Source organism: Notolepis coatsorum (genome assembly GCF_963971535.1).
Source record: "Notolepis coatsorum genome assembly, chromosome: 1".
Classification (NCBI taxonomy): Eukaryota; Metazoa; Chordata; class Actinopteri; order Aulopiformes; family Paralepididae; genus Notolepis; species Notolepis coatsorum.
Genome location: NC_140165.1, coordinates 89,089,500 through 89,115,232, shown reverse-complemented (window position 1 = coordinate 89,115,232; position 25,733 = coordinate 89,089,500). Strand labels below are relative to the sequence as shown.

General features: G+C 42.0%; 1 protein-coding gene across 1 annotated transcript in view; it reads left to right on the top strand.

Moving 5' to 3' along the window:
- LOC311241263 (uncharacterized protein) overlaps positions 1 to 25,733 on the top strand; it is a 62,196-nt gene that overhangs the window by 5,588 nt on the left and 30,875 nt on the right. Inside the window, exon 2 of the mRNA XM_084330027.1 lies at positions 4,986 to 5,147. Coding sequence (XP_084186153.1) covers positions 5,000 to 5,147 — 148 coding nt within the window. The 5' untranslated portion in view covers positions 4,986 to 4,999. The remainder of the gene's footprint in view (positions 1 to 4,985; positions 5,148 to 25,733) is intronic.

Genomic DNA, 25,733 nt, shown 5'->3' with positions numbered 1-25,733 from the left:
TATCCTAGCAGCACCTATGAGCGGCCAACTTGTCTCGTCCGGTTCTGTGTTTTTGAGCTAATGATAAAACAAATGTATAGATTGTTGGTGAACAACTAACTTTAGGTTAGTTTTAACATTAGCTACTAACGTTAGATGCAGCTACTACAGGCAATCTACGATGAGGAGGACGCGTCAAAGTCGTATATAATAGAATAGTAGCCCTGTGGTGCGTAGGCACGACTCGAAACTACCTGTTATAATAAATTAATTCATGTTTAACTTGTGTCCAGTCCTTTGACTAGCCCCACCCGTTCATTGTAAACAATGATGCATGTAATTAGGGCTGACCTTCGAATTTTTTTTGGCAATCGAAGCTTCGGGGGCGAGCTTCGATTTTAATTCGAAGCTTCGAATTACATTTTTTTTTTTTTTTTTGTATCTTATGTTGTGGGACTTGTACAGCACTTTGGTAAACTTTGTTGTTTTTAAATGTGCTCTATAAATAAAGTGGATTGGATTAATGAATTAAGTAGTCCCTTTCGTGACTGTGACGCAGCCAACACGGCTGTGTGATTTAATTCAAGGTGGATCGCTGTTGTCGTTTGAACAACTTCAGATTTCATGGGAACTACCAATCCCCCAAATCAAGAATGTTTAAGATGAATGAAGTAAGATTTTGATTATTTGAAATATGGCCTGTGTAGACTAAACTATGCACAGAATTATGTCAGTCTACAAGGTCCGGATTCTACATGGTCCGGCAATGTAGACCTTGTAGACTCCACTACAGACCAATTATCAGTGAATGTTCATGCATTTTTAAGAAGGGCTACTTCCACAAAGAACTCACCAAAACATCTCAGTAGCACCTTATCTAAATGTTCTATTTCATATATGGAGATTCATATTTATTTATGTATTGCATGCATTTCTAAATTTTATTTCCTATTTTGTTTATTCATCCCAGTATCTTTCTTTCTTATGTGTGGAATTCTACAAGGCATTTACATTCACATTTACATTTAGTCATTTAGCTGACGCTTTTATCCAAAGCGACTTACAAGTTCTGTCATCAGGAAGGATACAACTCTATCAGCTGAGTAACAATATTCATCAAAGTGTTGCGTGTTACAGTGTAGGTTAGTTTATTAGGACAAGTGCATGACAGTAAGGTTAGTTAGGGTTAGATTTTTTTTATTTTTATTTTATTTTATTTCAGATAATGGTTGAAGAAGTGCGTCTTTAGTCGACGGCGAAAGATTGGACGGGATTCGGCTGTCCTAACTGGGGTGGGTAGTTCATTCCACCATTGTGGGGCAAGGACTGAGAATAGGCGTGTAGGTGGTGTATATGTGTTTGAGGATGATATCCTTCAAACAGGCAATAGTGATGATATAATTTGGGCAGTGCTGAGCTGGGTTACTTTCCTCCAGTGTATTTGTCCCCCGGCCCCACCCAATGGCCCCATGCACACACACAGACACACACACACGTCACACACACACCGAAGTAAATTTTTTTTTTTCTTTTTTTTTACTTCAATTTTTTTTATGTTCGAAGCTTGTGCCATCGAACGAAGCTTCGAAGTATTTAAGACAGCCCTACATGTAATTGTATTAACGTTATTCTGTGTTGTAGCTATGCTATACGTTGTATTTCGTTTGTTAGCTATGTAACTAATGTTGATGGCATTGAATAGCATCAACGCTAGATCTTTAATCTTTATTTAGCAGTCCAGTTTCTCCCGGCAGTAGCGAGTAACTACTTGGGTCTAAAAATAGCTACACTACAAAGAACGCTACTTGGTTAAAAGGAGCAACACTATTGATAAATGTAGTTAAGCTATGTGGCATTGCTAGTGCCCCACGGAGCTCCCGTGCTGTACTCTGTAGTAAGGCCAGCGGCCCCCCACACGGAGAGTGACTGACAAGGGGTACTGGACTGGTTCCGCCTCATTAAAACAAACGTGCAAATAGCAATTAATCGCGCCTGTCAAAATCATTGCATTCATTTTAATTATCGCGCCGATTAATCGATTTATTGCTTATCGTGGCAGGCCTAGGTACATGCATCTGCTTTTTATGCACTGAAGAAAATCGCCCTTTATTATGTTTAATATGCCACTTTCCGATCCGTTTTCTGCACTAAATGAACCGTAAACCATGTACCGTGAGTGACCCCCCCCCCGCACTGCAGTTGCATAGCAACAACAGACAGGAAGTTGACTTCGAGAATAGGATCAATAGCATAGGTTGCCATCAGTGTTTTACCTTTTTTCTTGCAAAAAGTAATGTCACAGGAACATGCTCGCTAGGGTTGGGCATCGTTTGGATTTGAACGATTCCGATTCTCCATATCAATTCCTGTTCTGAACGATTCTCGATTCCGATTCTTTGAGGTGCAGGTCACAGCTTATTTCGCAGGAGATTTTTTATTTTTATTTTTTTCATACTATTCACATTCAGTTGACTTGATACAGTTTAATTTGGTTGCTGTACTGTAACTAGGGTATTAATTAACAAAGTAAAAAAAATATATTAGAACCGGTTTTCGGTGCCCAACCCTAATGCTTGCATCACATCTATTGTAGCTTATCTTGTTCTTGTGTTCCAAGTGTATAATTTTAGATAACCTTATAATTCATATGTTCTATCTGCCAATTCAATGCTTGATCAATGTGTTACCGCTGACAAGTCACAGGTATGGGCCAGGGCCGGCTCTGACCAATTGGCTGCCAAAGGCAGGATTTTATTTGGTGCCGTCCCCCTTGCATCACAGTTTATTCACTACCATTATGCACCTCTTTCAGAAAGTTGCCATTGTCTGGTTTGTTTAATGTGTCTGTGGACCCCCTTAAATCCATGCTTCTTTGAGCTAAGGGTTGAATTATTGCCACCAATCGAGAGAGAACGTCACACCACCTGTTTCTCTCAGCTTCAGCTTGTGCCATCTCTTGTCTGTCTATTGTCAGCCCTTTTGCAAAACGGACCTCCAACTCTTTCCATGCTGCCATGTGGGTATTGTGCTCCTGGCTATCCTCATGGATCTTAAGCAAGTGGCCTGCATTTTTTCAGTCCTTTAACCCTTCCCTATTCAGTTTGTACACTCTTAGAAATAATTTAGCAGCAGAAGCAGTGCAAGGCAAGCTATCCTGCTTTTTGTTTTTGGAGTACATCAGCCAGCTTCTTTAGATTTTTTTTAACTAAAATGTCATAGGTTAGGGGGCTTTCTCACTCACCATTCTGGGTCGAATCAGAGCCCGATCGCACCCAAAAAGGGTGTGTCCGTCCTAGTGAGAACGCTCCCCCCCCGTCCCCGGGGACACTGATTCGCTCCAAACCTGGACCGCAGAAATAGGTGGTTCCGGGTGCGCGCCAGTGGGAGCGGGGTGTGGTGTACAAGCTTGTACCAAAACACGGGAGAGGCTTCTGACTGTATCAACTTGCTGACACACACAACGTCATTACTGTAATGCTTTCATGCTTGCTTGAATTTTGGGCAGATAAAAACATACAGCAACAACTGGACAATACCCAAAAAAACTATATTTATGGGCAATTTGGCGAGTTCAGAGAATTTCAGACCTCAACCAAACAAGCATGTTGAGCCTCACAGCTCAGTGGATGAAAACATGAAGCCACGTTACAAGTACGGATGCCCCGATCACGTTTTTTGCCACCGATACCGATCACTGATCGTCTTGAGCCATACCGGCCGATACCGATCCGATGTCGATCGTTTTTGGTTTTATATATATATTTTTTTAAATATATACTTTTTAATTTTTTTTATATATATATATATATATATATATATATATATTATATACTTGTAGTTGTATTATCTGCGATACATCGCCACCACGCAACAAGTCAAAATGCTCGCTATCTCCACTGTCTGTGTGTATACTCTGCTTTGGTTAAATCACATTCAGCATGCCGGCCCCTCAGCACAGCAGGGTATATCTGCGGCTGCGGCTCTGCAGATATACCCTACTCCCTCAGCTAGCCCCGTTTGTGACTGCGATGCAAGCCGGGGCTCGAATACGCATCGAATCAATGTTATAAGACATTGATATCAGGAGCTATCTGTAGCTACTGCTAGCCGGCTATATAACGTTAAGACAACGCCTCAGTGAACTATTTAGTTCAATGGGACATTTTGTTTTGAACAGTGAACTAACGTGAGCTAACGGAGGTATCAACATGCAATGCACTACTAGACTTGCTGGAGCATTTGTTGATATCAGGAGCTATCAGTAGCTAGCCGGCTAGATACCATTAGACAATGCCTACTAAAAGTGAATAGTTGACTGGGTAATTTTGTTTAAACAGTAACGATAGCTAGGTAGCTAATGTTAGCTCACGGTCGAATTCACTATAGACTCGAGCAGAGGAGCCTCCTCTCAGTCCTCTGTGTTTACAAACTTTACACGGGTGCGGGAGGGGCAAGGGAGGAGGAGGAGGAGCGGCAGTTTGCAGGTCCTGTGTGTCTGAGACAGACAGCGAGTGAGATCTTGTTGCGTGGTGGCGATGTCTCGCAGATAATACAACTACAAATATAATTATATATATATATATTTTATAAAAAAAAAAAAGTATATATATATATATATTTTTTTTAATATAAAACCAAAAACTCGGTATCGGCCGATATGGCTCAAGACGATCGGTGATCGGTATCGGTGGCAAAAAACGTGATCGGGGCATCCCTAGTGCCAATGTAACTAACGAAGGTCCGAACATTTGAACGTTTGGTCTCAGCCCTAGTGGGCAGTCTGGTAGCTTTGCTCTGGAGCCGGTCTCTGTGTCAGGCTATAGTGCGCGTGTTTAATTCCCAGGAAATTGATGTGTATTACATTGGTGTAACTTGAGCGCCCATGCTGCTTGAGTGCCGTTATTGTGTGCGCAGCCCAGTGACATAATGGCGAGAGCCCAGCACAGCAGACGCAAGGAAGATTCATTATTTCACTGCCACTGACTGTATGTTATTTTCCCCTCCAGATCTACCCAGAGACATGGATGATTCCCCTGGACTGATGGAGGCACCCAGAGACCCGCAAGACTTTATACTAAACATCAAAGAAGACGAGACTCTGGACTTTCCAGACCCACCCAGGGACATTTCTACCAGAAAGGAGGAGCCCGCAGATGATCAGGACATCTGTAAGTTACGTTTATTTCTGTGTAACAAGGTGGCTGCTGATCCATAAAGAGTCTTAATGTCTAGTGTTTAGTGACTAATTAAAGACTTAAAAAAGCATGAACTAGTTTTCTGTTTGTGAAGGCTTAAATATTTATTTAATGAATGCTATAAGCAGGGTCTAAAATGAATGCCTGGAAAACAATATTTTTTGAAGTACAATTTGAATGTCTCATTATCACGTTACAGTCTTTGGTGTTTGCTATTCGTGTTCTCAGATGTTGACCTTTATCTCTGTCCACTCTCACATGATTGGCTGTTGCGTCTGCATTTTCTTTTTTTTGATCAGATTTTTTATTATTAATTACACGAAACAGGACAACACAATAACCACAGTAACAAAAAACATAACTTCACAGGAGAATAACAAACAATAATAATACAGAATAATAAATTATAAAGACAAAAGAAAAAGAACAGCGTCCAACCTATCAATTACAGATGGCAATTTCAATAACAAAAATGTCTTCAAACATGCCAACCTTTCCCCACCTTTACAAAGTGGAGTGACTTAAAAGATTGTTTATGAGAGTGTTGCCGCAGATTTATTGTAGATAGCCTAGGTCCCTTACACATGTTCAAGACTGCCAAACTCGCAGAAGGTAAAGTGTAAGAAGAAAGAAATTCTTCCTCCAAGTTGGTTAACAGGTCAGTCAGTCTGCCAATATTAGTCCCTTGGGGAGATGGCATGTGAATTGACATATAGCGCAGAATAGCTAAATACCTACCCCCCCTAAAATCCCCCCAGTCAAAGTTAAGAAGGACAAGACAAAAACCAAGACAGACAAGACATTTCCTCCTCCCCCTCCCCAGAGACCGCCGGACCCCCCCGATCAAGCGCCCCAACCCCGCTCAGCCGCACACGGCGGTCTTTACCTTCTCAGCTGCTGCGAACCACAGGTCAATGCCAGCCTGCCCTACCCCAATCACCAGAGCCGTGGATATCTCAAGATAAATCACATCCAATAGAGTTAGGGACCAGTTAATCATTGTAAGCTTCTCAGGCTCCTTCCATCTCATTGCTATTAGCTTCTTCGCTGCTGTGACGCCCGCTAGGACAACCCTTTTCAGTTGTATGGACGCGGGTAGTGTTTGCGTCTGCATTTGTATGGATGGTATAGAGCTATATAGTTAGCTAACCTGCAAACACCCTGGCTGATGGCTCTCCTATGTGCTCATATAGCCATTTCTCCTGTTAACTCTCCTGTATTTCAGACCAATTCTCATTCATGATAGTTAACAAGTGTCATTGCAGCTGTCACTTGAACTGGTGATTCGTATCGCACTGTCCCTCAATGCATTCCCCTATAAATGTGAGGAACGACGGAAGTTAAATATTGTGTAGGAAATATTGCCAGGTAGAAAATGATCTAACTACACAGAAATCTGGGCAAAGGACAAGCTGTAAAAAGTAGGGCAATCATATAGGGCTACAGCTAGGGCTGACCTTCGAAGCTTTTTTTGGCAATCGAAGCTTCGTGGCCGAGCTTCGATTTTAATTTGAAGCTTCGAGAGAGAAAAAAAATAATAATAATTATTTTTTTTAATTTATTATTATTATTTTTGTATCTTATGTTGTGGGACTTGTACAGCACTTTGGTAAACTTTGTTGTTTTTAAATGTGCTCTATAAATAAAGTGGATTGGATTAATTAATTAAGTAGCCCCTTTCGTGACAAGGTTTCACTCGGCTGCGCTGCCTGGGTGCAGTGGGGCTGCTCTCACAGCCAACGACATGACATTACATAATTATGTTGCAACCTTCGTCTATCAAGCAAACAATTATATTATATTTAATTTATAATTTATAATTATATCAGACAATGCACCTACAAAAGCAGATGATTACAATTAAATTAGCCAACTTGGTAACACATTAGTCATAGCAGCATAGGCATAGCCTTATTAATGTTTTGTGTGGCGTCGCCGTCGTGTACAACGATACTTACGTTTTTTAGGTAATTTGACAAAGTTGTAGTAGAGTCGTGATATGCCATTTTCTTCTGGCATATCTGGCACTCGGCTTTTTGGGCATTGTCTTTGCATATTTTAAAGTGTAACCACACGTCTGATGACTTCTTCGTCGACATGTCTGCTGCACATGTCCTTGTTGTTTTCAACACAGATAATATCCACATGCTTGTTGTAGAGAGGTGGAGTCGAGGCGCCGCTTACTTTAGTTTCATTGGAATGGAGGCGCAAGATCTTTGAGGCAAAAAAGCTTGTGCCATCGAACGAAGCTTCAAAGTATTTAAGACAGCCCTAGTTTTTTGTGTATTCCAGTAAATGCCATTTATCACGGAATCTATATATTTTCCTGAAAAACAAGGGATTTTCAAAATGCTATAAAACGGAAATGAACCGCTTTAAAAAAATTAAATAAAAGAAAATCCGTTTCGACAATGTTGACTGCAAGCAAGTCATTGATAAGCGACGGGCAGATTAGACACATAAGCATAATTTAAGACAGAGATTATGCGTTCACAATGTTATCATTGAAGTGGGTGGTGGCATTCAACCACGTTTTACGATGTTAACAAGTGGCAACCAAAGTGTTAATGTCTATGCAACAGACTGTCTTAAACTAAGTTTATGCAACTAACCCCTGGTGCAGTTGTCTGCATGTTCTGAGTTACTTTACTATTGACCATAGTCAAAGTATTTTTCTTATCAATTGAAACCCAGCTGCATGATTTCTCAGGCCTGATATCTCTGAGGGGGGGGGGGGGGGGGGTTGCTTTACATGAGAGCATAAAAAATGGCTATTGAGCAATACACTTATCAACAACAGTTAATAATCTTAATTGTTTATTAAATCAACCTCTCCAAAATATGAAATTTATAGAGTGCTGGAATCCTTACCTTTCCTTGTTTTATTCATCTTGAAATGAGCCATTCAGAATTGCATCTTCAATCGACCTAGTTAGTAACGCCTTCAGGGGAGGAAATTAGGCCACTTTACTCGCCAAATGCGAGTATTTTTTACGTTTGGCGAGTGATTCATGAAGACCACTCGCCAGTCTGGCGAGTATACAAAAAAATAAAACATTCTGCAATCACTGCACTGGCAAACGGTGCGCGTCTTCTGAGTGTTCGCTTTAGTTGACAGTGCCACGAGAGCACTGCACAAGACCACCCGCGGACATATAATGTTTAATAAACGTTTGCGCAGTACTGGCCAACCCGCGGACATATAATAATAAAAGTCCCGCGGTACTAGGCTAGCCATCAGGAGCACTCGCAAACAGATAACGTTAAACACAGCAGAATATGGAAAACAGACAGACTGACCAACGGGGAACTGCATCCAACCCTAGTACAACCATCGAGTATAAGTTACTAAGGACACATTTAAATCACAGAGGTGTAATGTTGTCTACTGGAACTGTATACAGTGGTTAGCTTCTAGTTAGCGTTTTAGATAGCTGCTTGCTAGCTAACGTTAGCCCCGTGTGCTCAAAGCAGCCAGCTAGGTGTATATCTGTTATGACTATAATGTTTCCAAAAAAGCACCGGACTACGACGTAAGGTTAGACATTTTATTTCATGCTCAAAAGCCCCTGGCTTGCACATCGCAGTCACGAAAGGGGCTAGCTAAGCTCAACCAGTGCACTATGTGTGCACAACGTCAACAGCACCAACCCAACTGACGTTACCACAACACTTGACGGTACTTCACAGCACTGTCGTAAGACCACCGTGCTGTCTTAAAGGCACAGTGTGCCTACCCAGATGCATACACAACATTGACGCTGCTTGACATACAAAGAAGTAATTATCACAATTAGCGATTTTTTTTGTCTGGTAAAAAATCTGTTTGGCTGGTAAAAAAAATCAGATACTCGCCAGTTGGCTGGTAAGCCAAAAAGTTAGTTTCCTCCCCTGAACGCCTTGTATATGTGTGTGTGTGTGTGTGTGAAGAGACCTTGGGAAAATGTGCATGTACAAGATGGCAGCCTGCTCATAAATCTACTCTTTTCTATCTAAAGTAAAAAGAAATGCCATATTTAAAAATTGTAATGGTAAGTTTGATATGCTATTGCTGGATCTTGAGTCATATTTGATCTGCAATGCCTAGTCTGACAGTCTGAATTTTGAATCTGAATTTTCATTCGACGGTATAGGCTTGTGCACCACTGCTATGTTTATATACTTATATGCCTATACCTACTTATGTTACTGCCTGGAATCCTATACTATGTAGGGGTGGAACGGTTCACAAAATCCACGGTTTTGGGGTCACGGTTTTCGGTTAGGTGTACATTGGTTTTTTATATAAAAAATTTTTTTAACACTCCAAAAATGTAAACAAAAAAAAAGGTTTACAGCGGTTTGCCTTAAATAATGTTTGGCACACAAAGACCAAACTGACTGAAAAATATAGGCTACATTTGTCAAAGTATTAACTTAGTGCAAACAAACAAAATAATTAAACCTTTCTATTTTTGTGGCCACATTATAGACAAAGGCCATCAACATAAAGTATGCATTTGCTCAACCAGCACTAGACTTTCCTTTCTTTAAAATAGCACAAAAAAACGATGTCAACAATGTTTAAATTCCCTGATCGTCAGTTCTTAACACATTCCTGGCCAACCACGTATAAATACATTGGGCGCCATCCTTAACACTTTGGCTGCCATGGGTTAAATTAATGATATACCATAGATTGCCAGCGCTATTTGTCTATGGAGAAAGTCCCCTTCTTTGCAGGGCTATAACTTTTTAAATTCTATTGCTACATTGCCATTATTAGGGCCCATTCAAAGTCCTATATGTATTGTTCATTGTGTAGCAACGTTAAACTTTTTCATTCACATATTCATAGTAAAGTATGGTCTAATGTATAAGTATGTTTTCATCTCTTTCTGCAGCTTTCTCCAGAACGTGATATATAGCCCCAAATGCATTATATTGATGATGAAATACAGTTTGATGGCAATCCGCGCGATATAAAAAATTCCAACTAGACGTACTTCTAGAAGTTACTACACGTCATCTGATGTTGACCGGATGGGCGAGGGGGCGTTTATAATTCCGTGGGCAGCGTTATACCAATCATCTAATGTGGGTCAAATGTTGATAATATCAGTTATTATCGAAGACGGTAACGTTACACGCTGAAACTCACCCCAGTGTCCGCGCGCCGTTGGGCGATCATCGTCGAGTAGAAATTTTATCATTATGGGATATATTATTACCCGGTCCATCTCCAGCTTGTATAATGGTATATACGTCCAAATCATGTTGTTTATCGAGTTATTGGCAATCGATCGTTATGTAGTGTGACGAGCTAGAGTGCCGGAACCTATCCCGAGTGGCCGGAAGCAATACGGACATCTATCACAACCTCCACTGTGCTTCCTGTTAAGCGGTTGCGCGATCGGCCACCAGATGGCGCTCCTGAACCGCCAGAGAGCTCAGTGGGTCCTGCTGGTGGTTCTCAGGCCAGCGGAGGTACATTATGGATCAGATCGCAGATTTTTGAAATATTGATATAAAGACGACTTACAGCGTCCCCCGGCAACTTTAGCATCGCCAGCAAAGACGTTGTAAATCGTTTTTAGGCAGTCAAAGTGTTAACACATCTTGCGCCAAAAAAACGAGTTATCTCGTTATTGCCCGCCAATCGAATAGCGCCAACAATGAGGAAACTCGTTTTTATGATTATTTCCTTTATTCGCTATTGGCATTCATAATTTATCCAGGAAGGCTCCGGGAGCCAGCTGGACCCGGTCTGATATTTCAACGCCTCAATACCGCCGCCTGGTGGATTTCGGGCGAGTTGCACTCCACTCCAGGGTTAGAAAAAAAATAAAAATTCAAGGGCTTTTTTTGCCCCCCTTAATTGATTTTCGGGGGCTTTTTTTTTTTTCGGGGGCACAACATTTTTATAATGAAAATTAACATAAAGATTATAAAACATTGTTGACACTTTTTTTACAGTCTTCGTCCCTATGTTTGATAACGTAATGTTAATGTCTCCATATATAGGGCTCTACGCTAACCTTTTTCCCAAGGAGCACATGTGCTCCTAAATAAAATGTTAATAAATAAAATCTAAATACAAATTTAGGAGCACACAGAAATTTAGGAGCACAGTGACAATTGTTCAAGTAACACACACACACACACACACGATGTGTGACATGGCTTGGTTTCATGTTTTGAGGTACCTTCAATTATCTGTAAATAATACATACATACTCTATCTAAATAGATTAAATATGATTGTCCCTGAGGGCAAGTTGTGTTGTTGTCTTGATATATCTACAAATAGCAGACGAATAGCCGGTCTCTGGATCAATGAATGTCTAATATTGAATAATATTATTAGCTATTTTATTTTTAACATCCCTAATTCCAACAGTCAAGAGGCTTGTTTCAAATTGATACATGAAAAACCCCACACACGCAACAACGTCAACATCCACCTCAAACACAACAAAAGAACAGAGCATCTCATGAACTTATGTCATGGACTCTATGGACTGTCAGCTGAACTCGCACCAATGCATAGGGAAATAGTCAGACATCCCAGAATTATTTCATAATACAAGTTTTGAATGGACGTTTGGATTAAAATGATTCCGAAGACAGCACTGGAACGTTTGTGAGTATAGGCTCTGGCCAGATCGATCAATGAAATACGTTGCACGCTCAGCGCTGTGGAATGAAGGAAATGCGCATCGGGATCGGATTTGGATGTTATTCTTTGGAGTTGTGTTACAAATGGAACGGTCTTTCCCCGCCGAACACAAGTTACTTAACGTTACACAGGTCGTGCTATGCAGATGCTTAGCTTGCTAACGTTAAGATAGCAGTGTAACTTAGGCAGGGGTTACACACAGTGTTTTTGTGCTCGTTTTTATACGTTTTTGAATACGTTTCATGTCCCTTTTACACAGAAATGCGTTTTTTGGTGGATACGGCTGAAACGCTAAATTGTGTTTGCGTTTTGGAGAACCCCTAAAAAACGTGCCGACAACAGCCGTGTAGTCTGCACGGAGCCGTTGTTGCGAAAACGCCCATGCGCAGTAGATACCATCTGCGTGCCCTCCGGTGACAACAGAGTTTGTGTGTGTGTGTGTGTGTGTTTGGGACAGAGCTCCCAGCTCCGTGTCCCTGTGTCCCAAATAGCTGCAGCTACCATGTGTTGTCAAGTTATTCTTATAAGGACCCCAGTCCAAGCTACAACAGTCTGCATTCCCTTAACAATTGTTTGTATTGAGCCGTATTGTATTGTACCCATTATGCAATATGTTAAATAAAGTTTACATCCATTCATTCTGCTAGCATTACCACTGGCTAACATGAGCTAGCATTAGCTATCAGACCCTGTTAGCTCAAAGCTCCTCTTTCAACTTAACAAGCATTAAACAAAAAGGCCCAGTCATCTATTCACCTTTGTTTAATACACACAGCGTTGTCTCTAATGTTATCTAACTATTGATAGCTCCCGATATCATCAGTTTGGTGCTGGCTAACTAGCGTGAGCTAACGTTAGCTTCTAGCCACAATGCTATATTGTTATAATGGCATATTCCATTGACGTTAGCATGCAGCTAACTGTAGCTACCAATCTTTTTTTAGACTAAACTATCCGCTCTTGGTGGTCACTTGTGTTGATGTTAGTTTTGTTTCATCAACAAATGACAGGCAGAACACACAGTGAATGTATCCGTTTTGTTTATTGCACTTTTATTAGGCTTTGCTGAAAAATAATTGCTGCATTGAGTAAATAGGCAAGATGGTGGCGCCCATAGGCGCCTGCCTTGTTGACATTTTCTTTGCTGGAGCTTCCAGGAAGTGTATTGGCACATTCAAGTTATGATTGGTTGAAATTGCCTTCATGTTCGCCACCTACTGCCACCTACTGCTTTGGCAGTGTACTACATCACTGTGCCCAGGTGACAAAAACGAAAGTGTGACTCAAGGCTGCCACGTTGCGGCGAAACTCACTGACAATGAAACGAAAATGAAACGAAAGGTGTAACCGCCGCCTTAATGTTACACTAGAGCTCTCTGTCTGTCTGTGTTCGCACCTCTCAAGTACCCTGTAACACGCAGCGGGCCCCGCCTCCCTCCCTCCTTGCATTCCACCCAAAAACTGAATTTCAGTCCAGTTTCTGAACTATTAACAGCGGAGCTGTTTTGTAATCTTCACTCGTCTCGCACACTGCAAGTAAATGATTTTTCCGGTTCGCACACACACATTATTAGGGGCAAATACGAGGGAAATGCTCGCACTGTAGAGCATATATATAATTATATATATAATTAGTAAACTGTCAGGGGGCTTTTCTTGCCCCCCTTAACTGATTTTCGAGGCCATTTGGTCAATTTTCGAGGGCATTTTGCCCCAAGCCCTCGTTAATTTCAAACCCTGCTCCACTCTAAACCGCAAGTGGCGCTCTGTGCATGGGGGAAAAAGCTCCGGCAGAGAGATCTTGTAACGTGGATCAATATACACACCTCGAGTGCATGGGATCGCTTTCGAGACGCAAGAATCGATATGCTTTCGGCGTCTATTGCGTCATACAAGCGGAAAATGGATATAGCAGATTAGGGCTGGGCGATATGGCAAAAAATCATATTGCGATAACGATATGATATCATATTTCTCGATATCGATAATTATGGAAATTGTTATAAGTATAAAAAAAAAACATGTATGTTTATTTTGCAGCAATTCTTTGTCGTTGCCGCCATCTTTAGTGTTACATCCCCTCACACTCCAGTTCTCAGGCTGCAGCTGGTTTAAAAGCGAAAGTAAACCGGCTTCTCTGCTGGCTGTGGCTCCAGGGGAGTTGAACAGTTCTGGCTCTGCTAGTTTATTTTCGATCTTTTGGCGCTTTTTTGGTGGACAAACCACCGCACATGTGCACCGTGACTCGTGACTGGAGTCTAGCTCTGCTACTGTGTACAGACGGTTTCAAACTGTATTTTAAATTAGAAAGCAAACAAAATAAATGGACAAGAGAAAAATAAATCTCAATTTGGTCAGTATTGTCATTTGGACAAGCAAAGCCATTACTTTAAGTTGCAGGCAAGAAAGACAAGTCTGTCCACTGTCTCTGGTTTTAAAACTGCCCTGTTGCAGGTCAAAAAAAAATCGATATATATTTTTATTCGATATCGATTATTAAAATATATCGTTATCGTTATATCGCCCAGCCCTATAGCAGATCGACATCAAATAATTGGAATCTTTTTTCACCAGACGCATTTGCCACAGGTAAGAGGAATCTAACGTTATTTCCAGCTCGATTGTCCATTTATTTCATTGCAATCTATCCGATCGACGTATGGTGTCGTACTAAAGAAAGCCGTTGGTGACAATCGAGGAATCATAAACGACCCCCCCCCCCCTTTCCTTCACGCATGATTGAGCATAATGTATAGCGATCATATGCATTTGAATTCTTTAATATAGCGTGTATAGGAACGAAACGCCAATCGATTATGTGTAATACGCGTCGGGGCCTATAACGTGCGTTCTAGGAATTACTGCTATCCAGTCTAATAATATACTTATATTCTCGACGGTACTAACACGACAATGTATGAATGGAAAAATATAACGTTCCCACATCCTGAACGATAGATACCCGATGTTGAATGGGCCATAGACATGTCGATATAGCTATAATATTTAAAAAGTTATAGCCCTGCAAAGAAGGTGAGCCACTCTATAGGGTTACAGCACTGGCAGAGAGTGGTATAAGATGGGCATACTGCATGGCGCAGAATGTGTTAAACGGACAACCATGTATATATACGTGTTACCACTTGTTTTTGCTTTTATTCCATTTTAATATCCTACTCAATGTCACGGAGCCAGGGCACAAAATTAACTTTTTGACTCACCGGCCAGTGGTGGGTAGATGGGAAAAATATACCCGCCAAGCATATTTCTTACCAGCCAAAAGAAAACGCATTTTTGTGTCTCATAGAAAAAAATGTCAGTACATTTCAAGTAGATAAGGTATTATGTTGAAGAATACACTTAAATAAGAGGCCAGAGTAAAATTTTAAGCAAGTTATTTTAATATATTGATTTATTACTTAATCAATACAAGATGTCAATCTTAAACATAAATTGTAACCTAATGTTAACATCAAACATAACAGAACATAATAAAATGTGTAAAATAAATAAAACTTAAACCTCCTCATTCATGTCCTCATCAGAGTCCACAATCTCCACCCTCGTTGCCCGGTCACGTCCGTCCATGAAGTCCGGTCTCCTACTCCCTTTTTTTTTTATCCACTTTTTCTCCTTATTTTCTATTTTTCTCCCATCCCAATTTCATATTGCCAATTCTCCCCTGTCTTGAACGTTGCTAGACTATGCCCCCCACTGTTCGGTTGTAGTGAGGATAGAAGCCTTGCATCACGTGTCCCCTCCGGTACACGAGGAGGCAGCCTGTCGCATCTTTTCATCAGATAGCGCGACCTCTCAGTGGCGAGGAGTAACGTGTGGGAGGCTCACGCTGCCCCCGATACTTCCTGTCTCTGCTGTACAGGAGTCGCTGTCCACAACGTCCAATCCCCACCCATCGACTTTCCACCCGCTACCTAGGCTGGTAAAGCTATGACTCCTAAAGTGTGAATCGGAAATACAGAAATACCGGCTACAGGCTTTCCGGTTTCTGGGCACCCCCAGTTCTGTTTATAGTCCCCAGTGAAACAAACAACAAGCAGACGCTCGTACATCTCGAAAACAAGACAATGGAGTTATCAGCGGACATTTTCAACAAGACAATTATAGAAACGTGTGAAGTGCACAATATTTCCTCGTTTAAGCCACTGCAGCGGCTTTGCCTTAAGAATTTGCTACATGACCGGGACGTTCTAGCTTGTTTGCCGACAGGATTCGGGGGGAGTGCATTTTCACAAGCACCTGTCGTGATTTTAGGGGCGGGACTTCCTACCCGATTCACACTTTCAGCCGTAGTGCTTTACCAGACTTTATCTGCTGGAACGAGGTTACCCGCTACCTCTGCCAATTGAGATAGTATGACGACTGGCCCAAGCCGGAGGCAACGCTGACTCGGGGAGTCGAGACCGGAGTCTCTTGCATTGGTGACGAGCGCAATCTCCGCTACACCACCCAGCCGCCTCTCCGGTCTACTACTCCTGACGGAGTCCTGGTGCCGCCACAGATTCACAGCTTTTGTGGGGTCATACTCACTGAGCTCTGGAGAGGACAGCTGGAGCATCACGGAGCATCTACGGTAGGGCTGGGCGATATGGCCTAAATATGATATCACGATATTTTCTGACCTTTCGGCGATACACGATACACATCACGATGTTTTTCTTTTTTACCCCAAACAATTCATTATGAGGCTTACCAAGACAGTATTTGATTTTGCAAGCTAACATTAAAGACAAAATAAAATACCCATGCATTTAGCATTTTTATATTATATATTAGATTTAGATTATTAGATTATATATTGCATATATTTAGCAATGAGATATTATATGATTTAGATATGAAATATGATGAATTGAAAATGGGGGACCCTGATGTAAACAAGACTAAAGTCTTTCTCTGGTCTGCATCCCCTTAACAATTGTATGTATTGAGCTGTACTGTACCCATTCTGCAATATGTTAATAAAGTTTTAAATCAATCAATCAATAGCATTTTAATGAAACTACTGTATATATGTATGTCTCTAAATGTTTTGATGAATTGAAAATGGAGGACCCTTATGTAAAAAAGTCGAAAGTCTTTTTCTGGTCTTCATCCTCCTGTACTGTATTGTACCCATTCTGCAACCCTTTAACAAAGTCTTCACTCATTCATTCTGACGGAAACATATAATTTTGATTGACAGTCGAGTCTGCCAATTACGTCACAGCGCTTGCACCCGCCCTGCTGTTCTTAGCACCAATCGGCAAGCTCCTAGTTTTTTACTTCCTGAATGTCCTGTGGCTGAACAACGTCAACAAAGCTACTATCGTTAGCTCCCCGCGGCCGTCGAGTACGAGACCAGTGCTCAACAGGATGAGGACTAAATGAGGCATAATGATTTTACTACAACGAATGTTATAATAAAAGCCTTTCCATACATCTGTCTGATTGAAAACTTTATTAACAGACCGCGGAATGGGCATATCTCAGCACGGGCTGTAAGGCGTCTTTGGCAACTTGAGCATGGCCGGGAATGACGTGTTTAGGCGTTTCCCGGCACCCAAAGTGTTAAAGGAAAACTCCAACATTTTGGGAAATTAGCTTATTTGCCATCTACCCTGGAGTTAGACAAGAAGATACATACCTTTTTCTTCTCTGTGCATGCAGTAGGAGTAGGAAGACGTTGGGAACTAGGCTAATGGAGGAACCTACTTCCAGTGACTGGGCTAAGCTAGGCTAACGGTGCGCGTCTTCCTACTCCTACTTCAGCTCGCGTCTATAGCGTGTACAAGATTTGACACAGACGCGGTGGGATAGATATAGAAACTGCGTCGAACGGTGGCTTAACCTACCAGGCCAGAATCATACCATTGTGGAGACATAAACATTGTTTAGAGATCGATTTGTGTCATAAATGTCATGATATCTGTATGTTGTGTATGTCATAAATGTCATGATGAATTGAAAATGGGGGACCCTGATGTAAACAAGACGAAAGTCTTTCTCTGGTCTGCATCCCCTTAGCAGAGTTCGAGCTGCTGCGGTGAAAAGATGTGACGGGCTGCCTCCTCGTGTACCGGAGGGGACACGTGATGCAAGGCTTCTGTCCTCACTACAGCCAACCAGTTGGATGCATAGTCTAGCAACGTTCAAGACAGGGGAGGGGAGAATTGGATATACAAAATTGGGATGGGAGAAAAATAGAAAATGGGTAGAAAAAGTGGATACAAAAAAAAGAATACTCGACATGCATTATGCTTCAAGACAACTCTGAGACTGACTAGCGTCGCACGTAACAAGTCTCAGTCTCTCTTTCAAGTAGCCAAATGTTTTTTTTTTATTTACTTTTTCTCCCATTTTCTATTTTTCTCCCATCCCAATTTCGTATCGTCCAATTCTACCCTCCCCTGTCTCGAACGCTGTTAGGCCATGCCTCCCACAAGCCGGCTGTAATGTGGACGAAGCCATACATTGCCCGAGTCCCCTCCGGTACTCGAGGTAGCAGCCGTCGCATCTTTTCACCTGCACAGCACGATCTTTCAGCGTCGGGGGCAGGGAACAAACTTAACTTTTTGACTTACCAGCCATTTGACTGGTAGATTTTAAAAACTACCAGCCAGGCAGATTTTTTACCAGCCAAAAATTTTAAATAGCTTTTTAGTATATCGCCATGTGTTATTATTACTATATAATACTCTCATATGCTATTTTCAATTAATATCATAAACAACATAAGGAATATTAGCATAATTTTGAGTGGACTGAAGGAATGAGTCAGCATTAATAGTTTTAAATGCAAATAATTTATTGAAACATAGAAGTGGGGTCGGGGACACACACACTGTTTCAACTCACCACCCCTGCATCATATTGTAGTCTAGTCTGTCTTCAAACTTCCACTCCTCTCGAAACCTTTTTATATTTGAATATCAACATTATCTGTGCATCCTCAGTAATCCTGAGTTTACTACAATATACTCCTCTCCTGAGTCCTGACTAGTGACTTCATCGTCTTTCCAAACGCACGCACACACACAGAGAAAGGGAGAGTGCCCCCCCCCCATTTCCCTTTCCCCAGTCCACACTGTCTGCTGTTCTCTATGGCTCTGCCGCTGATCAGGATTAGCTTGTTAGCTTACGCTAACATAACGTTCATTTCGGGCGATGTGGGCATAAAGGAATGGCGACGATGCAATGCATGTTAGATGCATTTGACCCGTTGTGAGAAGAAGAAAAAACCACAGACTTATTTCGGCTCGCAAAATAGGCGCACTGCTGTGTAGCTCTGCTCTCAGGGAACAAACTTAACTTTTTGACTTACCAGCCATTTGGCTGGTAGATTTTAAAAACGACCAGCCAGGCAGATTTTTTACCAGCCATTGGCGGTTGGCTGGTACTTATTTTGTTCCCTGGTCGGGGGTCTGCGTGTTTGGAGGGCACGCCGCCCCCGTCGCTTCCTGATTCTACTGCGCAGGCGCACCAACCGACCTGTAGGAGTCGCTGTCCACAACGTCCGATCCCCACCCATCAGCTTCCCACCCCCTAATACTGCCAAATGTATTAGTATGAACTACCAGCCAAGCTGATAGCAATGCGGAGAGCTGGGCTCCAACCCAGCGTCTCCTGCATTGGTGGTGAGCGCCTTGCCCACTGCACCACTTAGCCTCCCCAAGTAGCCAAATGTTACACTATAAAAACGAACTGGATAGTTGACTTAATGATATTCTAAAATCATTAAGTCTGCTTAACACTTTGTGTGCCAGCGACGAGATTTCTCGTTAGTTCATGCCAACCGTTGAGTGCCAACCGACGAGAAATCTCGTTTTAATCGTTGTTATTTTTATCGATTTCCATTCATTTTTCATCAATCTAGCCTCACGTTACCAGTGGGGATCTGTCTGAACTCGAAGAGGGAAAATACCGCCCCCTATCGTCTCTCCGGATGGTATTGTACCCCATTGGACTGAATGAAATGGGTGGGGGAAAAAGAGTCCGGATTCCACATTTTACTTGTCAGGCATGTAATCCGAGCCTATTGCAGTCATCGCCCACCATCAGAACAGCGTGGAATATGTCTTTCGACCACCCAGCGTTGGATCAATAAACGCGATCGATATTTGGAATGGCGATCAGGAATTGGAATAATCTTTTTGGAGAACATCTGATCTGAGGTAAGGAATCTATTTTACCAGTATTGGGATAATCAGAGCTGTTTTCACATATCAACGTGTCCCATATGTGTGTGTGTGCGTGCTGATCAGGAAATAAGATAATCGATTTTTCAGCCCGCTTCTATAGCGTGCATAAGTACACATATACTATCGATAATCTAGCGTTTATTTTAAAACAATTCATAAATAGGCTGAAAAATGACAACGTGTTTTGTGTATTACAGTAAAGCGCGATTCCTGCAGAATCTTTAATTTTTTCTGAAAGTTTAAAAAACAACGCGTTTTTTCAAAATGGTATAAAACGGAAATTATCTGATTAAAAAAATAATAATAAATAAAAAAACATCCGTTTCGACAATGTTGCCTGCAAACAAGTAATTGATAAGCGACGGACGGTCGTATTAGACACATAGCCATAATTTAAGATATAGTTTATGCGTTCACAAATGTGAGAGCTCGTCTTTGAATAGAGCGTTGGCACTCAACAGGGTATGTAGGACTGGCACGGCTGGCACGAAAAGTCTTAACAGTTTTCATATAGTAGTCATAGTGATACTAATTTAAGAGAATAAACATGTTCACTTACTCGCACATCCACTCGAAGTCAGTAAAGGGTCTTGCCTTCTTTCCAATGGCATGTACAGTCCGAAACAGCATCTTAATTTTGTGCTGGTCTGATCTGACATGGCTGTTAGCCTAGCCACAGAGGGTCTTGAAAGGAGAGGCTCCGATGTAATCCGGGACGCAGACATGCAGCCAATGTGACACTGGCTCTGTTCATGGTCACAAATTGCTTCCAGCTTAATCGATTTACTCCCAATGACAAGTGTTGTTTCTGTTTTTGTTTTTTACATACTTGCGGCACACCAAACAAGTCATCACTCCAGCCCCAGCATCATACTGGAGCCAGTCTCTTGAGACACCGCTAACGGCATCTCCAAATTTCCACTCCTCTCAACTTTCTTTTATTCTGTGGTCCCGCTCTCGCTGCCACTTCCCCCTTTTCGTGTGAGAAAGCCGCAGTGAGTTCTCTTTTTACCAGCCGGCTTACTCCTTTAATATGGTTCCACATACTGTATCACATTTAACGTTATTACATTACGCTAACGTTGGCTAATTGGTGTTAGCTAGGTGGGCGTAACGTTAGCTCCCTAGTACAGAGCAGAAGAAGAGTAGCGGATGTGACGTTGGTAAACAAGCCAACAAGATGACGCGCCATGAGAGACGGGCTGCAAAAAAAGGCCAAAACACAGCAGTTTTAATAATTTTACATGACTATTTGGTTACCCGCCACATGGCGGACAGACCTCTGTGTCACTCGCCAAAGCTAAAATCTGCCCGCGGGTGGCGGCCTCTAATTTCGTGCCCTGCACGGAGCTGTATGTTGGCTGGGAACGGCATATCCGGACTCCGAAAGTGCAGTACCGGCCAGATCCTGGTATTGGCGCTGTCTCGATAATGCAGTTTTTCCTGTAACTTTTTTTTCATTCCGGGTAAACTTTTCTGTTAGCCTGAAGCTATGGCTTCAACCGATTGCCTGGAATACTTATTGCGACGCCGAATTCAGTATGCAGTAAAGGAATATAGCATCAGCCAATGGACATATCGATCTACCAGATGGCGATAACTGGGAAATTCTTTTTGGAATCCAACCGGCCACAGGTAAGAGCGATTTGACATCAATTTCCTGATCACTCAGCGTATGTTGTTGTAATAACAAATGCCGTTATTGGTAATCAATAATCGGAAACGACTTCCCCCGCCCCCCCCCCCACCCCCCTTTGATGCATTCACGGTGGACCATGATACCGATCATATGCATTTTGATTTTTAACTCTAGCTTGTGTAGGGCCGAAACGCCATCCATTAACGTTATTAGCTTAGCGCCCTATAACTAGCTTTGCAGGAATTACCCTAGACCATTCCGATATAACGTTCATATTCACAACGCTATAAAATGGGAACGTATTGATGAGAAAATTATTTCTTTATGGCATATTGAAGGGAAGGTTTATAGTCAATTGACAATGACAATAGACACATAGCAATAATATAAAATATAGATTTAGCTCTACAAACAACCTCACGCACAGTGAAACCTTGTGATGAAAAGCTGGCCTCATAGAATGAGATTAGACGGGCCCCAATCAGACCACGTGAGCGGATCGGCGCGGCCGAGAAATCCGCTCTTCGCTCTTTAAAGCTTGGTCCGCTCCGCTAATCACTCATGTTGACCCCGCCCCCAAGTCGCTCTCCGCTCGCTCCCCGCTCACCTTGAATCGAGCGCTCCCCGCTCCCCGCGCCAGATCGCTCGGCAGTTTTTTTTCTTCTTTTTTTGGAGCATGGTGTAAATGAGCTCAAACTACAACAGTCTACACCCCCTGGGCCCCTTAACAATTGTTTGTATTGAGCCGCATTGTAATTGTAGCCATTCTGCAATGTTAAATAACGTTGTTTATCCATTCACTATCTCTATTAAGCGATGATAGGCTAGCCGAGCCACAATGCTATGGTCGCTGCCATTAACGTTAGCATGTAAGCTAACGTCAACAACAATGGCGTCGATATACTTTTTCTAACTGGAGTGAGTGTGGGCGTCTCTACAGTGACAAAGCCTGAACGAACAGCCTATCACAGGTTCACCCTTCTCATTGGTTGAAAATGGCCTTCATGTTTGTACATCGCCATCTGTTGCTTTGGCATTGTACTGCATGTATATATTACATCAGTGTTAAACCACTGTGAGCGGCCTGGAGTGGATTGGAGCGGAGGAGAACTCTCGCTCCGGACGTCGCGCCGACTCATTTTAAAACCCACTCCTCGCTCACGTCAAAACCGGCCGCTCCGCGCCCCGCGCCGCTCACGCTCCGATCCGCTCACATGCACTGGCCCCAATGGCCCTGAATGTGTTAATGGAAAGATTAGTTTTCCGTTTGAAATTAAAGTGCAGTATTTGAAATACAATGAAAGGAATATGGCTGGATTTCTTATCAAAAGGAAAAGTGTCACTGTTATTTAAAATAAACAAACAAATTAGAATGCCATCAATATAAAAAGCAGCATAAATCAAACACACACACACACACACACACACACACTGTACTGTTTCAAAACAACACTGCTCTGTTTAATCTATTTTCAAAATACGTACATTGTCTGTCTACATTTATTTAAACTAACATTATTTAAATATTGAGTGCAACACAGTAATTGTGAAACTGTGGTGGATTAACGTAATTCACCCACGGAACTGTCTATGGGTTCAGGTTGGGGGTCCCCATGGACAATTTAGCGTGTGGTACCTTCGTTCTCGACTCTACCTGCAGTGGAATTTGAGTAGAGTCGAATCGAGTTGAAAAGCGGCAATAGTCCCGGTTGGAGTTAATAGTAAACACAGTTGTATGTTAGCCTTTTTTTTTTTTTTTTAAACTTAAATTTTTTATTAACATTTATTTAGACAGACAGCACTTACAAAAAATAAATAATAAAAAATGAAGAGACTAGTATCACAATAAAAACAAAAAGAAAAAACAGTGCACATAAATATTTACATGGGTATCACATGGTTAGTTGTCTGGTTCCCCTACTGTTGTTTTCTAGGTATTTGACACAAAGGCTGATTGTGTATCTCCCTTAAACAGGCATAAACAGGTAATTCCTACTCAAAGACAATAAATGCTGACTAAGGTTTGTATGTGTGATCTGGGTCCAGAGACCCTCCTTGAGTTTCTTTCTTCCCTTCTCCTTCGTCCTTTCTTTTTTTTTCTCTTGTTTATTAACTTTCACTTTGCCTTTTGTTTCACCCATACACTCTGAGCAAAGAAAGGAACTTAGATATTAATTGAGTAACGCTTGCCTTGCTATGTGGTCCGGTAAATACGAACGTGTAACTATACTAACGTTAATGCCACAAATCGAATGCCTTTGTAATCATAAGTAGTAACGTTATAATAATAAGAAGAAGAAAGGGTCGGGGGGGTAACCGGCGGGCGCGACACCGAGGGGAGACTTCGAATCCGTGTTTCACTTTTAATAACGAATGCGTGCATGCCGAATCCCAAACAATATTCATGCTGCAAAGTCATCCTCTAAAGATAGACATTTAGACTAGAGGCAGGCTATATGCTATATAAAGAGTAGACTACAAAAAAAATGCATTCAAACTTTTTTTTTTTGTGTGTGTGTGTTTATTACCGCGGCGGTAGGAAATATTTTGCAAATGTGTGCGGTAAGGAAAACATCAATACCGCGGCAGCTCTAATCCCGTATCCTAATATTCTGATCATTGCTTCCCCTATCTCCTCCCAATACCCCTTCAGCTTCTGACATCCCCAGAATATGTGCGTGTGATTTGCCCCCTCCTTCCCACACATCCTCCAGCATGCTTTTTGTGTTGGTGCATATTTTCCCTTCAGCTCTGGGGTTATAAAGAATCTGATTATGTTTTTCCATCCAAATTCTTTCCATATTCTCGATCCTGTTGTTGAATGTTGTACCTCGCATATGTTCCCCCATTCCTTCCCTGTTATTTCTATCTCTAGCTCTCTCTCCCATTTCTCCCTTATGTAATCGGTCGTGTGTCCCTTGCTGGTCATTATAGCCCGGTATATTGCTGATATTACTCTTCCTTGCCCCCCTTCATATGCCCATACTATCATCTTTATTATTCCATTCTGTTCCTCGTCTTTGGCCCCCCTTATTTCTTTGTTGTAGTAGTCTCTAACCTGTAGATATCTGAAGTGGTCCCTGTTTTCTAGTCCAAATTTCTCCTTTAATTTTTGTAGTGTCTGCATTTCTCCCTTCTCTATCATTTTGCATATTGCTGTTGCCCCCCCCCCCTCTCCCACCTTCTGAATCCATGGTCTAACCTCCCTGGTTTGAATCTCTTGTCATGTGCTACCCATCTCAGGACCCCTGACTGCTTCTCCAATTTGTGTGTTTTTACTACTCTGTTCCATATGGTCAAGGTGTATTTGGTGATTGGATCTAATAGTCCCTCTTTTTCTTTAAATAGTTCCCTATCCCCCACCAGAGCTTGTACCTTGTATCCCTCCCCTTCCTTTTCAATGTCTTTCCATCTTGCCTCATATCTGTCGTTACACCAGCACGTCACTGCTCTCAGTTGTGCTGCATAGTAATAATCTTGTAGGCTGGGTACTGCCATCCCTCCCTCTTCCTTTGGTAGTTGTAGTGTTTTATATCTGACCCGTGGTCTTCTCCCCGCCCATATGAACCTCGATATCAGTCTGTCCCACTCCCTGAATTGATTCTGTGGTATTTGTATCGGTAGTGACTGGAATAGGTACAGTAACCTTGATAGTATGTTCATTTTAATGACCTCTATTCTTGAATTGAAGTCCAAGGGCATTACTGTCCATCTCTCTAGGTCTCTCTTGATGTTCTGATTTATCTGTGTATAATTCGCCTCAAACAGTTTCTCCACCCCTCTCGTGATGTTCACCCCCAAGTATTTAATCTTGTCCATGTCCCATCTTATCCCGTACTGTTCTCTAATTTCCGTCGTTGGAGAGTAGTTCCATGCTAAGGTCTGTGTCTTTGTCACGTTTAGTTTGTATCCTGAGTAGTGACCATATTCCTTCAGTAGATCCATCAGTGCCGGGAAGCTCTTTTCTGGTTGCCTCATGTATACTATCACGTCGTCTGCAAATAAGCCTAGTTTATATTCCGTTCCCTTTATCCTTACTCCCTTGATGTCCTCGGTCTGCCTGA